Source organism: Paralichthys olivaceus, chromosome 2, assembly GCF_024713975.1.
Source record: "Paralichthys olivaceus isolate ysfri-2021 chromosome 2, ASM2471397v2, whole genome shotgun sequence".
Taxonomy (NCBI): Eukaryota; Metazoa; Chordata; class Actinopteri; order Pleuronectiformes; family Paralichthyidae; genus Paralichthys; species Paralichthys olivaceus.
Genome location: NC_091094.1, coordinates 12515903 through 12528199, shown reverse-complemented (window position 1 = coordinate 12528199; position 12297 = coordinate 12515903). Strand labels below are relative to the sequence as shown.

The following is a 12297-nucleotide window of genomic DNA, read 5'->3' as shown; positions in this document are numbered from 1 at the left end:
CACAGTGGAGGAAGAGAGAGGAGAGAGGGAGAGACAGAGAGGGAGAGAGAGAGTATAGTAGTGGGAGGAGGGTGTTCAGTGTAACATCGAGGGCAGGTCTTGGAAAGCGGCCACAAAGTAACACAATGTTCCGGCTGTACTGTAGCTTGTGCCGCTGCCGCTGTTGATGAGAACACTGTGTTCCAATAGACACCCTGACCTGTAACCCGTTCCGTGCCGAGCCAGGCCGGGGGAGGGAACAGAGTGTACCGCAGCAGGCTGTCCTCTCTCTCTCTCTCAGCACGTATCGTATCGTGTGTGCGTGTGTGTGTGCGTGTGTGTGTGTGTGTGTGTGAAATGAAAGCTAACTTCGCTGCCCGGTAGCACGCGCGCTGACACGGGTCGGTTAAAAAAAAAGATAAGAAAAAGAAGAGAAAAGAAAATCTTTTTTCTCATTATTTCTTTTCACGGTTGATAAGTGGACGTTGTTGACAGTCGTGTGTGCATCATGCACAGGTAGGGATATTCTTTCACACGTGTGCAGACATGATTTTTTGCTATTCGGTGATGTATATATTTTTTATTTTCTTTTGGGGTTTTTTAAACTGTGGGATGATTCGTCATCTTTTCCCAAACAACCTGTGTTTACGTGACTGCGGTTTTCACAAATATTCATCTTTTTGTGAGAGGGAAGCAACGTTATAAGAAAAAAAAGTATGAACGTTTTCACTATATTCGGTATCAAAAATAAATAAATGATGGTTGATTATTTCTTGTGACTTCAAATCTGATGTTTCTGAGATCTTGCTTGATAGTTGCTCAGTGAATCACAGTGTGAATCACTGTTAAACTGTGTCAACGTGTTACATGATAAATGTAAGTAAAACATCTGTGACGTGCAGTAACCCTTTCCTGCAATATTGTACATTTATATAATCTAATACATTTCACAAGCTCTTATTTTGTAGGTCAAATATAACCCTGTCATTAAACAGGGGCAGCTACTATGCAGTAAAAGATACATCTTTCTAAAATGTAAATACTCAATCAAATTGCCAGTGTGTCAAGTACAAGTACAGTACTTAAATACAATCTTCAAGTAAATTTGTTTAGTTACTTCCTACCTAACATGTTATTATAGCCAATCAATGCTACAATATCACAGTAGTCTGCTTGAAAGTACAAATAAACACTGAAAGTATTACCCACGGTGAAGCATGGCCCTTGCGACATCTTGAAGTAATATAAGTTTGAGATGGAGTTATGGTAAATCTGTAATGTAAGTAAGAATTATGCGATGAGCTCTTTATTTGCAAATCAAATGTTAATATGCAACAGTGTTAGTGAATGAAATATTTAATTTAATACAGCCTGTCAGAAAAGATCAGTGAGACAGAACCTCACAATCACCTGATGTATATTCATGTGATACTGTTTTTATGTGTGTCTTTCTCACTAAGTCCTGTCATTGTGAAATGTGTCACTGTATTTGGCTGAAAAACTTGTAACTCTTATGCTAAAACTAAGAGTTTTTCACTAATGTTTGCACAGAATTGTGAAAATTCATGTCCAGAATCTCTTTGATGAAGTCACACATTCACTGAAATAAGACATATAGTTTGGGTCAATGTGCAAAAGCAGCTGAAATTCCCATAAAAGTCATAAAAGATTTTTATGACTTTGCCTTTCTGCTTTTGTGGTCTGAGGATGCTGGCACTGGGTGTTATTATGTGCATGTGCGATGTTTGCAGTACAGGATGTTTTATGGCTGCTGGACGTATTTATGTCCTTCATATCTTTGTAATAAAATGTTGAAAAACCTTAAGATATGGTACAAATTCTTGGTGTGTGACAGTATGAACAGAGTCGCTAAGAGTCCATCTATTCCCTGCTGTTGGTGCTCAGACGAATCCTGTGCAGATCTCTGGTGGGTAAATCCCACAATCAGAGGTGGTGAGGACACTGTCTGACCACACGTCTGGCAGACGGCCAGGCAGCGTTTGAAGGGAACATGATGATCCCGTTAATTATAAAGGTGACATAACAACACAAGTGAACCTGATTCTGCAGACCCGCAGGGATGTTGTCTGAGTAATCTTATCTGTGCAAGCACTTATTGGAAGTAGGTTTCATACACACTCTCATATTAGATCTCTTCATTCTCATTCACAGAACACAGAACAACCGAGGCCGTGTCATTTAAAAACACAGTCAGCTCTCGTCATGCACCACCACCCACCTGAAGCTTTTAACAATACATATACTGACTTTTTTTTTTTACTTTGAATTCACTAAAAACAGTTGACTCTATCTCAGGCAGGGACATGTTTGTTTTCTCAAACCCTGGTCTGAGCTGCGGTGGCCTGGTAGCTTTGTGGACGATTGTGAACACAAGTGACCTGAGCTGAACTCACATGTATGAATAGATTTCTGTATTGACACATGGCCTGAGCTGTTGTCTTCCTTCCTGAAACACCACAAGCATCTTGTTTCTGTTCCAGTGAAATCAACAGTCTGGTAGAAAACTATTAGTTAAATCAGCTTTTACAAAGGCTGTAATGAATATGTTTTTCAAATATATATATATATATATATATATGTGTGTGTATGTGTATAGATTTATACTGTTTGACTTGGCTTCAGGGCAACTTACTGCTTTTCTATATTAGTTTTCTCTTTTGTATTCTTTCTTATAATAAACCAATAAACAGTTGGCACTCTTCATATTTGCCTACACACATTTACTGAATATTGTCTGTAGTATTAAAATCTAACAGGCAGCTGCAAGAGGGCTTCTGTCTGAATGAGTGTCTTGGTGTAACCAGAAGCACGCGGGTGAGTTCATGCAGGGATACAGGCTGCACAGTCATCAGGAAGTGAAACAGAACAGAATGTGCTGTACTAATCTGATTGAAAAACACTGCCCTGAGTGGATGCATGAAAAAAAAGGATGTTTCATTTACGACAGCTAAAAGGGGAATCGTACGGCAGCAGGGGGGGTACATACAAAAGAAAACAAACTTAGCTCTTCATGTTGATTTTGAAAAGACTAGTGGAAAATAAGGCAGCAAACTCTGAGGGCCGCGATGAAAATAAAGCTGAGCAACATAATGCTCTTTGTTTGTGTTCTAGGCATCCTTGTTACGTACATGGGAGTAATCTCCTGAGTGATCCCTTTTATCCGTGAACTTTTGCCCCCTTGAAGTACGAGTTCTTTACCACTGTGTCTGCCAAGGGCCCTAAATGAATGATTCCTCGCTGCTGCTGATGAGGAGAAACATGGTGAAACAGTCACTAACAGGAGGAATCTCTTCATCACATCAGCTTGAATGTTGAATGATTCTATTGTATTACTAAAACTGTTTTTCCCTCCTTTTAATCAGTTATGATGACTTTATAAAAATCTGATTAAGGAGATAAATGATTCAATTTAAAATACTCAGAGGTGAAAGAGGTATTTAGATAGTTTACAAAAGTCAATGCAGCAGTACAACACTGTAAAATACATAAATAAACAAGTATTAACCTCAAAATTTGAAAGTTTAAAACCCAGTATCATGGGAAAATGCACGTAATATGTTAATAATAATTGTTAAATTATAAAAGTAGAATGCCCTCTGTCAGTGTTATTATATAATATAGTATTGGATTATGACTAAGAACTATAATCATATGTAATCCATGTAGAATCTCAATCTGCAAAGTAACTACTAAATATAGTTTTCACATACCAACATACCATAGTAGTGGGTTTGAAGTATGTATTTCTCGAAATGTAATTAATCTGATGGATTAAGTGACAGAAAAGTTGTATTTAAGTACATTTCTTGAGTAAATGTACTTAGATTCAGACAACAGGGGTTTGAATCCACTTAATGGTCTTGGAAATAACAGTGGCCTGTGTTCGTTTGTTAATGTCATCTGACGTACTTTTTCATTGGATTCGCTTTTCTACGAATGTTTACCCCCACACGACAGTGATTTGAGTCCTTGGCACTGGATCACTGTCATGCATGATGGACACACAGTCAGATTAAAGGGGTGAAAGACTTCCAGATGTGTGGCTCCTCCTGACTCTTTGTCTGACATTTCTTTCCGTTTATGCTACAGTTCAAACACTAACATTATTTCACTCCGGCTGTATTTCATTACTACTATTACTGTAATGTTTTGTTTGTATAATCCTGGACACCACTTAACAATTGTTTATAACCTTGATGTTCGTAACTTTACAATAATTGCAAATAAACATGATTTTGAACAAAGGAAACTTTTGAGGCGTTAACCAGGGGAAATGACACATGTATTCAATCTGTACTCTCACAGATAACATTGAAAAACATGGTCACATAATATGATTCTTCTCTGTAACTGCGATTGGTGTTGACAGAATGTTTTTATGTTGCACTTCTCCTCATAAATCCCGAAAAAATCACTTTTGCTTTCACAGAGACTTGTTTCTGTTACTTTGCCTATACCCTCTGTGGTATAAATGTGGAGGGAAAAGAACACATTGGTTTCCCGCAATAGTATTCAACATCATCACAGACTACTTCCTGCAAAATGATCATACAGTTGATTGAACATATCTCTGAAACTGTTTTAACAAAAACCGAGTGTTGTGGAATTTAGGGCCAATTACATTAGGCTGCATTAGTTTTCACTGGATGCACCTAATAAACAGTTAAGCTAAGTGAGACTACTGTATATAACAGGAACAACTTTTTTACTATTATTATTATTTGAAGTAGTAGTAGTTTAATTTATTTTATAGATTTAGTCATTTATTTATTTATTAGAACAATAAAATATTGAATAACTTATTTCCTTCCTGCAGAATCACTCCAATCTAACTGGTGTAAATGAGGGTGATTATTCTTCATTAAATGAGCTGGTAACTGTTACAGGGAAGCCGAGCAAGTAGCAATTACATCTGTCATGACAGGCAATCATAAATCACTGAGACCTGTTTGTGACTAACTGCTCTGTGACAATTTTCAATTCATACAATTACATTTTTAACTCTGTCCTAAATATTTCCAGAAATAGCTAAGCAATTACTACACACAACACTGTGTGATTATTTGGCTTACAAAAGAAATGTTTGACAATCAGGTTGCATCATTACTCTAAAATTTGAACAAGGAATAAAGAAATTGGAGTTCAGAGCTGGTGTGACGACAAACGATTTATCTGCAAGTGTTTGCAGCACGTGTGTCCCGACAGGTTGGGTTCATGGTCAGAGACGCACAGAAATGTCCATACTTACATTTCTCCTCTGCTTAGCACAACTTCTTGAATGTGTCTCTATGCAGGAAGTGCATGTAGTGTATCTGACCACATACCTCAACAGTTACAAGGGGTCGTTTGTGGTGTCGCTTGTCTCCTGTTGAGCAATAACCCTCCAGCACTGTTGATTTAATTTTGTTCCAGCACAACCTAAATGGCTGACAGGAACTGTTTTCTGTTTTTAAGGTCAAACTGCAGAAAGAAAGTTTGTATTTCATGTCAACATTACACATAAAATTACAACATGGCATACTATCTGTACTGGCAAGCAAGTGCATGTGCAATGTGATGACAGAGTGAATGTGCAATATGGGTTTGTTTTATCTATTCTTATCTCTATGTGATATTTTGTTCACATAGATTATTGGTTTCAACATGTGCACTGGCAAGGTCCAATCCAATTTCATAGTACTTGACACAATGACAATAAAGGTTTAAAATCCTACTTAGGTAAAAGTACAAAAGGAGAAGAATCACATATATTTACCAAATATAATTGAATTAAAAGTACCTGTTGTGCACTGGTGCGATGTAACACAGTATATTTACTTAACTCAAGTAGATTCATTTGCAGGTTCTCACTGGTGAAGAAACATCAAGATGGGTGGGAAAACACCACCGCAGGACTCAACCATATTGATGTAGCAGACCACTGCAATAGGTCACACGCTGCAAGTACTTTTACTATTGATAGCTATGTATGTATATTCAAAAACAAGCACATACTTTTACTCAAGCAGAAAAATGATTGTGGTACTTTTACATGACTAAATTTTGTTTCTTTGTTTGTCAATTTTCTTAACCTCCCTCTTTTGGTGGTGTTTTTAAGTAGATTTGTCAATACATAAATATAAAAATACAAGTTATATCTCAAATCATACTAAAGTAAAAGTAGTAGAAGAAAAATCAGCTAAATATGTCTAATGTAGATATTAAGTACCTGTTTTGAAGAAAGTCATCCCTTTGTGTTTTCATCTCCTTTGGTTTGTGATCTATGTGACTGTACCTGTAGGTGTTGTAACTCTGAAATCTCTAATCAGGTTTAATGATGTACTCTACTGTATCTGTCTTTCTACCTGTCTATAAACAGATTGCAGTGGATGCAGGTAGTGATGGAGATGGGAGGAAATGCACATGGAAAATTGAGGTGGCTGACATTTAGGGGGATTGGGTTGGTGTTAGCTGAATGATTATGATTATTACAGCCGATGCCGGATCAGAAGCAGAGGTAGACTCTATGTGAAATTCCCTCTTATGTGTGTGATGACTTCAACAAATTACAGTGTAGTCGGGATGAGTCACTATTGTCAAGCTTAACTTTTTTTCAAGCTAATAAGCTATTGCCTAGTATTCTAGGCTTATAGGAAGTTTGTTCTATGCACTATGGGACAGCAGGAAATGAGGTTGCCTTCAATTTATATATATTTTTTTCTATCTTGTTCTTTTCTGTTTTGTCTCGTTTGGTTTTTCGTTTTTATGTATATATATATATATATATATATATATATATATATATATATACGTATATATATATATGTGTGTGTGTGTGTGTTTATATGTGTATATGCATGTGTGTGTATATGTATGTATGTGTAGGTATATATACATTTTGACATAATAGTGAAACAAACAAACACACAATCCTCCAAACAAAAGTATTCCAGGCTCCAGCCATGCCTTCATTAACAAAACAACTTTTGAAATAGTCTTTCCAGAGTTGTTGATTAAACTTAGTTAAAATGATGCAACCGGAGGAACTTTTTCTCTCAGAATACCTGCTGGAGAGTGACGTTAATACTTCTACATACAGTCCATGTGCTACCTTGTATTTACCGTATCGTGGCCTGACTCTCCTTTCCTGTACAGCAGGTAGCGCTCGTCGTCTTTCCCGATCCACCAATAAACCTTCAGAAGAAGAAGCAGAAGACGGAAGAGGCGCAGTTGTGACTCTCTTCCGTCGAGCAGCCGCCGGCGCTAACAACAAGTGAAGCTAGCATCAGCAGCAGCAGCAGTAGCAGCAGTAGCAGAACACGGCGGCGTGAGATCTGCAGCCAACAGTGTCATTTAGCTGTAGCTACCGAAAGGTGAGTTAAATGTGTTGAATATTCTAATCTGATTGTTTCCATTACTACTTTTGTATCATCTGTCGCTGCTCAGTTTAATGATTGACTCGGAAAAGTAAATCTCCTCAGAAACCGCGTCGTCGTGCTCGATGCTAAAGTTGCTAGCTGCCTTTCACGCCAGGTCCCATGGCTGCCACATTTTAGCTCGGATGTTTGCATCGTTGCCGGGAAGACGTGTATCCCGACTGTATGAACGTGTGGCACGTTAGACACAAGTACATATCTCACCTGGACTTTGTTTACGTGCTTGAAATTTGGGCTTTAAGATAATTTAAAGGGTGAAAACGAAATCTAACGCTACCCGGAAGTCTCTACGCACAAGCTAACGACACCGCGCGACGGTACTTTGTTTGCTAGCTCGCCTTAGCATTGGAGTGTGGTTCCAGTGCTGACACTTAAACGTTGAAACCTAACGTTACGCACATTTTCAAGTACGTTATTTTAAGTATGTTAAACTAACACCGTCTAATAAATAGTCATACGATGATAAGAGATGCTTATTTAACAATGACACATTTTTTTGAAGGGAGTGTTTTATGGAGCTGTTGATCAGTATTGTATCCTACAGAGAAGAGCTCGTTTTTTATAGTGCTTCATGTCAGTCGGGAGGCAAAGTAGGTGACACACCCATCGGTGAAAGGAAACACATTCCAGTTGTACCTCAACCAGCAGCCTCCTTCTAAACCACACTGACGACACATCTGTTTAATGATCACTATAGTCTCACGGTATGTCTTTGAGTGCAGGAGTGTTTTATTAATCGCACCCAGGTGATTATAAATTCAAAACCGGAGGTGTCTCACGCAGGTAAGTCACTGCACAGTGAGATAACGCTGAGGTTAGTTTTAACTTCAGTATTTGTAAAGTCAAATGGCCCTCTTAGAATTTGAGGAGGCTTGTAGTGGCCTAAAATCTAAATTTAGAAAAAACTAACACCATTAATTGAGCTATTTATGTATATCCCAATGTCTTTCTTTCATTTCAGGTTCATCAGATTATTTGAAGAAGAGGACTTGGTTTGGTAAAATGGGAGGTATGATAAATGACTTGATACTTGTTACTCTGACTATAGGAATCTTGCCTCCAGGTTTTCTCCAGTAATCTTTTTTAACTAAGGTGGTTAGCAACCCAGAGCTTCGCTACCCATCCTTGTGAGAAGTTTAGTAAATAGATGAGTGTTATTTTGCAATTTTATGTTCTTTGCAGGAAGAAATGTTAACATTGCCCTTTTAACATCTAATGTGTGTGTAATGTATCCCTCCGTGTTTGCGGTCATCTTTGTTTCAGATCCCGCTCTAACCAGAGACTGTCCCCTTGACTGCAAGGTTTATGTCGGAAATCTGGGAAACAATGGAAACAAGACCGAATTAGAAAGGGCTTTTGGGTACTATGGTCCTTTAAGAAGTGTTTGGGTAGCCAGGAATCCACCAGGTTTTGCTTTTGTAGAGTTTGAAGATCCCAGAGATGCATCTGACGCTGTTCGAGAACTGGATGGGAGGTAATTCCTTTAGCACATATCTTAGTTGTATGTTTAACTGCTTATTTTTTACTGCACTTTCTTACACATAATCATTTTTTTGTTAAGAAACATGTGTGGCTGTAAACTACGCGTCGAGTTGTCCACTGGGGAAAAGCGCTCTAGGAGCCGTGGCCCTCCCCCATCCTGGGGTAGACGCCCCCGTGATGATTTAAGACGACGTAGTCCTCCAGTCAGACGCAGGTAAGTGTTTCCCAGTTGTTAATTCATTTAATATTTGTATTTATGGTCTCATATGCAGAGTCCTGAAAGCACAAATGACACAGCAGATTTACATTCCTCACACAGTGTAAATATTTGCTTTTTGACTCCTTCAAAAAATCTTATCCTACCTTAACTGGAGTGATGCGTTTCTTAAACAAAATTTCATTATTTCACCGTCATCAGGTATTTTTTTCATTTGTTATCTGTGTCAATGTTGTGTTAGAAAGAGTCTATTGGCACTTGGCTGTTTATGAATTTTGAACAGTAACACCTGTAAAACACCAAGCTCCACAAGAGTGATGTTGATTTATGGGGACATCTTAAGATGCACAGTTAGTGTTTCATCACCCATCTAACACTTTCATTGGTACTTTATGCAGGTGTAAATTTTTTTTCTTTGAGTTCAGTTGCCATCTATTAATAAAACTGAACCCCGTTGCAGAGTCACCACCACGCTTCTCACCATCTGAGTCAGTCAACTAGTCCTCTTTCAGCATCATGTGACTGCTGACCAGCGAGCCCCAATCAGCTTGGCTGGTGTTGTCACATGACCCAGGCGCACCGCCAGTCAGCAGGTTCCACCAACCTTTTGGTTCCTGAGCATGCAGTTCCCAGCATCCTCCTCTTCTTCCTCCAACCTTAACCCAGTCGACAGCGGTCCACTTTATCAACCAATCAGCGTCTTTACTCTTTCTATTCTCCACACAACTACTGTATCAACGGGAACAGCCCTTGGCTTTCATCCCATCCCCCAACTTCCCCCAAATAATGCAGGGAAAATCATCTACTGCCACCCCCTCCAACCAGCCACCGAGCAACTTCATATCTCCAACATTTGCATCATGTGGCAAATCCTCTCTGCAATTCGACCTCCCTCACCATCAGTCTGGCGTCCTTGCGTCATTTCTATCTTGTCCAAATCCCCTAAAATAGTAAGTTTCTTTTATCCTGCTCTTTGTAGTTTTATGCTTAATCTATCAACGCTGCTTGACAATTTCAGTGCAGAACTGCAAAATCGTAAGGCCAAAACTTGTGGTCATGGAACTTTGCTGTCAGTTTTAAATTGTAATCTGTCAAAAATTAACTGCTTTCATGAGCTGTTCAGTGTCTTCTCATGGCTCGACATTAAGCCATCTTGACTGAAATAAGTTGCACTGTGTTTTTTGTTAATGGTAGCTCACTTTTAAATGAAAATGTGCTTTCACCAGCACTAAGGCTTCCTAATTAAAACCTACAAATGGTTTTGGTGAAAATGACCACAGGCCGACTGAAGGAGTGTTTTCTACCATAATGGCTGTGTGCCTCCAGCATAGTTTAAAACCACTTTGTGTAATTGCAGAGATAATCTGTGTAGATAATAATGTGTTGTTCCTGCTTGACATAATTGTCCCAGGTAAGCCTTAATGTCGAGCCCTGACTTTGCTGTAGATTCTGAGATCTGGCTTCATGATTGGTGCTCATTGGCCAAAGTTTCATTTTTAATGAGTGGATCTTGATGCATTTCATGGATGCAGATGATCCCTCTATAAACAGAGAAGGAACTACGTGTAACCACGTTTCCATGTGCAACCCGTGCCTCTTTAAAGATTGAGAATATAAGAGGTTTCATTACTGACAGGAAAGAGTTCAATTCTAATTCTGTTGTAAATCTTGATTTCATTTTTTTTAATTCACCTACAACATAGATCCCCGAAGAGGAGGAGCCTCAGCCGCAGTCGCAGCAGGTAGGTGTAACCTCAGTTTCTATTGAAATGTTGTGTTTTGTTGATTAAATTAATTTTGGTTTTCCCCTCCAGGTCTGTTTCAAGAGACAGACATAGATTTCGTTCTCTTTCCAGAGACAAGAATCGTAAGCACTCAAGATCCATCTCACGGTCAAGGAGGTACGTTTATAAAGATAGTTTATACTTCTATGTAGAATCGAGGCCCTAGTTATCGCATTGCTGCATACACTACACTGTAGCCTTTAATGCACCTCCCCACCAATGTACATGCGTGGCAACCAACAGCTGTGATTGGTCCTCTTGGTAGCATCGTCAACCATGTCTGTGTCAGAACAGCCCACAAAAATCACCCTTCTGTCATCATGATTCAGTGAACATCCATACGTATGTTCTGTGTTTATGGGCTCCTACTCAATCTGCTCAGTTGAAGTCCAAGTAGATTCAAGAATTAATACGCTACAGCCATATCAACTAAGTTGATTTGAATTTCTCTTGGCAAACACTGAGAAAAAAAAGTTGCACACTCAAATTACACGACAAAGATTGAAACACATAAAAAAAACCTAGCTTTTCAAAAGACTAGAATCATAAACCCTAAAATCAATATCAAAAAGATGCAAGAACAACGGTTTACTTTTAAACCCTCCTCTCAATCATGTATTTATTCACTTGTCCATGTATTTTACAGTACTTCCCAGTCTAACGAGAGGAAATGAGAACTTCAGAGGATTCGTCTGCAGGATCCTGCTATGGTTGTGGAAATACAAAGTTTTTATAGTCACGTTTTTCTTTTTAGATTTTGTTTGTCAGCTTGAAGCAGTTTAAGGTTAGCTTGTTACATTTGGTGTAATGGCAGTCTGTTAAATTGACAACAAAAACATCTTTCTTTTTTGGTATTGAATTCACTGTTTACATGAATCAAATTTTTCTTACCCTGCATGTCAAGAAATTAATTACTGGATTTTGTTTTAAGTTTCTATCCTGTTACTTTTTAACTGCCTAACTGAATTAAACTACATGTGATGCTTTTATTTGTTTTTGTTTTCTTTTTCTCGGCTGTCCTTTAAATTACAATTGGTTTCTGTAATAATGCATCACCAGTCAAAGGAGCATACTTTTTACCAGTGACAAAAACAGACTCTTAACTAGTGGTGTAAATACTGGGGCTGTAATATGCAGGTTATTCTTGAAAACTAAAAAAATCCGCTGTGATTCTTTTTTCTTACTTATGTCACTTTTGCAGAAGCATTGACTCTTATTATTTGCTTGATTCTCTGAAGTTCTGACAATATGTGGTGATGCAGTCAAACTTCTTGTTCAATAAATGTTTTCCAAGGTGAAAAACTCCTTGTTACTCATGTTTTTTAATTATGGATAGGTGCTTATAATAAGTTTAATTATATGGAAAGCTTTGACACGTACGTTGATGAAAAGTGATTAT

The 12297-nt window shown here is 38.3% G+C and overlaps 1 protein-coding gene across 1 annotated transcript; it reads left to right on the top strand.

Moving 5' to 3' along the window:
* The first annotated feature begins 255 nt into the window (after window positions 1-255).
* Window positions 256-12200, top strand: srsf3a (serine and arginine rich splicing factor 3a). Its single transcript, XM_020108499.2, has 8 exons — window positions 256-495; window positions 7135-7352; window positions 8377-8424; window positions 8679-8889; window positions 8977-9111; window positions 10818-10856; window positions 10929-11015; window positions 11545-12200. Exons 3-8 carry the CDS (start codon window positions 8418-8420, stop codon window positions 11570-11572), a joined length of 507 nt encoding a protein of 168 aa, XP_019964058.1. The 5' UTR covers window positions 256-495; window positions 7135-7352; window positions 8377-8417; the 3' UTR covers window positions 11573-12200.
* The last annotated feature ends 97 nt before the right edge of the window (window positions 12201-12297 follow it).

Coding starts and splice junctions, on each gene's coding strand:
- srsf3a (XM_020108499.2), top strand. Junction 10,857..10,928: donor CTCAGCCGCAGTCGCAGCAG/GTAGGTGTAACC, acceptor TTTCCCCTCCAG/GTCTGTTTCAAGAGACAGAC. Junction 11,016..11,544: donor TCCATCTCACGGTCAAGGAG/GTACGTTTATAA, acceptor TGTATTTTACAG/TACTTCCCAGTCTAACGAGA.